This window comes from Agrilus planipennis, unplaced genomic scaffold (assembly GCF_000699045.2).
Source record: "Agrilus planipennis isolate EAB-ADULT unplaced genomic scaffold, Apla_2.0 scaffold116, whole genome shotgun sequence".
In the NCBI taxonomy this organism is placed as follows: domain Eukaryota; kingdom Metazoa; phylum Arthropoda; class Insecta; order Coleoptera; family Buprestidae; genus Agrilus; species Agrilus planipennis.
Window position 1 is genome coordinate 58429 of NW_020438978.1, and position 3232 is coordinate 61660.

A 3232-nucleotide genomic window follows, 5' to 3' on the forward strand; every position below is an offset into this window, starting at 1 on the left:
CCCCTTTTTTTAATGTCGCAACAGTAGCAAAACGTGGTTGATTTTATTTTATTCATAAAGAGTTGACTCTTCAGTCTCTCTTTACAGCAAATCAATTTTTGCCATGGGTACGTCGCAAAAGGCGCAATTTTTATGTAGATTGAAAAAAAAATAGTAAAAATGAATAAAAATATTAAAGTCAATTAATTTGTTTATCTATGAAGGGTCATTGCTTACGAATATGGGTTATAGTTATAAACTTAAATTAATTAACTAGTAAATATGATTAAAAATGATCATGTTTCCTAGTGTTTTTTAAACTTCTATTTATTACTTTATGAATATTGCTGTCTTTTTATTTTAAGTGCGTTTTTAATTATTTATTTTATTTATTATTTTAACTGTACGAATGTATCTGTGTATTAATTTATCATTCAACATTTATTGTACATTCGTCAACATGGAATTATTTAGAATCACTTGCAACAGATTAGAATGACTAGTAAGTGTATGCGAAGTGTTATGATGTTCTTCTAATATTTTCATGTTTATAGCCTTGAAAAAGACCTTATCGAGGCCGAAACGTCGGTGTGGTTTTGCAATCAATAAAAGATCCCTTTAACCCTATCAAATTGCTGTCTAATTTAATTATGATTAGCGGTAAATATGTGATTAAAAATTTATAAACATTCTTCTGTAGGTGGGAAGAGGAAAAGAGAGATGATGGTACAAAGTGGACATTTTTAGAACATAAAGGACCTGTTTTTGCACCTCCTTATGAACCCCTTCCCAAAGACATCAAATTTTATTATGATGGTAAAGAAGTTCGTTTGTCAGAACCTGCTGAAGAGATTGCAGGCTTTTATGCAAAAATGCTTGACCATGACTATACGACAAAAGACATTTTTAATAAAAATTTTTTTAAAGACTGGCGTAAAGTAATGAACGAGGAAGAACAAGCTCTTATAACTGATCTAAGTAAGTGTGACTTCAGAAAAATGCATGCATATTTCATGGATGTTGCAGAAAAAAACAGAAATCGTACAAAAGAGGAAAAAAAAGAGCTGAAAGAAAAAAATGAAGCAATTGTGAAAGAATACGGATTTTGTACGATAGATGGACACAAGGAAAAAATAGGAAATTTTAAAATTGAACCTCCTGGTTTGTTTAGGGGTCGTGGTGAACACCCTAAAATGGGCAAATTAAAAAGGCGAGTTGAGGCTGAAGACATAATCATAAACTGTAGTAAAGATTCAAAAATACCGGTACCTCCTCCCGGTCATAAATGGAAAGAAGTAAGACATGATCCAAGCGTCACTTGGCTTGCTTCATGGACCGAAAATGTACAAAATCAAGTAAAGTACATCATGTTGAATCCAAGCTCTAAACTTAAGGGAGAAAAGGACATGCAAAAATATGAGACGGCTCGTCGACTTCACAAATGTATAGACAAAATCCGTCGAGAATACAAAGAGGATTGGAAATCGAAAGAGATGAGAATCAGACAGCGAGCTGTTGCACTTTATTTTATAGATCGGTTAGCTTTAAGAGCCGGCAACGAAAAAGACGAGGATCAAGCAGATACTGTCGGTTGTTGCTCATTACGTGTCGAGCACATTGAATTACATGAGGAGCGAGATGGCAAAGAATACGTTGTGGTTTTTGACTTTCTTGGTAAAGACTCTATACGTTACTACAATGAGGTTCCAGTTGAAAAGCGCGTCTTCAAAAACCTACAGTTGTTTATGGAAAACAAAAAAGATGGAGATGATTTGTTTGATCGCTTAAATACTGCAGTTTTAAATAAACATCTTAATGAACTTATGGAAGGTTTAACGGCGAAAGTGTTCCGTACGTACAACGCTTCCATAACATTACAGCAGCAACTGGATCAATTAACCGACCCAGACACATCAGTCTCAGAAAAAATACTTGCTTATAATCGAGCCAACAGGGCCGTTGCTATTCTTTGTAATCATCAACGATCTGTACCGAAAGGACATCAAAAGTCCATGGAGAAACTTAAGGAAAAAATAGATCAGAAAAGAGAACAAATTCGGGAAGCTGAAGCGCAAGTTAAGGACGCACAGAAATGTGCTAAACGGGGTAGTGTCAAGGAGAAAACTGTGTATGAAAAGAAAAAGAAAACGCTGCAGCGACTTAAAGAACAGTTAGTTAAACTGGAAGTACAAGAAACTGATAGGGATGAGAATAAAACAATTGCCTTGGGCACTTCCAAGTTGAATTATTTAGATCCTCGTATCTCAGTCGCTTGGTGCAAGAAATACAATGTTCCAATAGAGAAAATCTATAACAAAACTCAGCGTGACAAATTTCGTTGGGCTATTGACATGGCTGGACCAGATTACATTTTCTAAAGACTTTAAAAGTTGCTCCCATATGATAATGGTAATTAAGATGGTGTTAAAAAATAAGACAGTAATTTTATTAATGATGTTACGACCATTGGGAGGACTTAAATTAAGTAGCTGTAGATGGATAAAATGTAAATCGCTTTGTTCTCTTAAATACCTTGTTTTTTAGGAAAAAGGTACATCTCTAGGTTTCAGGTGGTATAAACAATTCTGTTTGTATTATACATTAGACTAAAGTATGAATATACGGCAATTAAGTCTTTACAAAGGTAATTTGTAATTGTAATTTGTTTTAATGATGTGGATTTATTAGTGTATGAAATAAAAAGTCCATATTACTAAGGTTTATACATCAAACGTAACAAGATGTTTTTCTGCATTGATCTATGGAAGCATTTTAGAGGAACTGTACTGATACGGGACATTTTTGGCCCACACTGAACTGAAAAATGTTCTAAAACTGAACTAACCACTTTTTATAATAGCCCAAAATACCTGTTTTTTACCTGATACTCAAAGTTTTTCATATACATGTACAAGAAAAATGTAAATGTAAGGTGAAACACACTTTCTGAGTTTCTATATTTTTAAGATCAAGGTGCGTACAGTATCACCTTACTTTTTGAACATATTAATCCTAAGTAATTATTCTTTCAATTAAAGAAAATTGAAAAAATAGTAATAAATCATCAAAAAAAGCTTTCCTACCTACGTATATGAAATATTTTCGGCATTTTACTTGTATATGGAAAGTAACAAGTTTCTGAAAAGAAAGAGCTTTGTTCAAGAGTTCAGCTTTAGGGTAATTTTCTTTTTCGAGCTCAGAATGAGCCGATAACGGTCTTTATCAGTCTTTGTGTTTTGTTTATTTTTATAAA

General features: G+C 33.2%; 1 protein-coding gene across 1 annotated transcript in view; it reads left to right on the top strand.

Moving 5' to 3' along the window:
- Positions 1–3216, top strand: part of LOC108735582 (DNA topoisomerase I, mitochondrial) — a 7845-nt gene extending 4629 nt beyond the window's left edge. The window contains exon 5 of the mRNA XM_025975521.1: positions 680–3216. Coding sequence (XP_025831306.1) covers positions 680–2357 — 1678 coding nt within the window. The 3' untranslated portion in view covers positions 2358–3216. The remainder of the gene's footprint in view (positions 1–679) is intronic.
- The last annotated feature ends 16 nt before the right edge of the window (positions 3217–3232 follow it).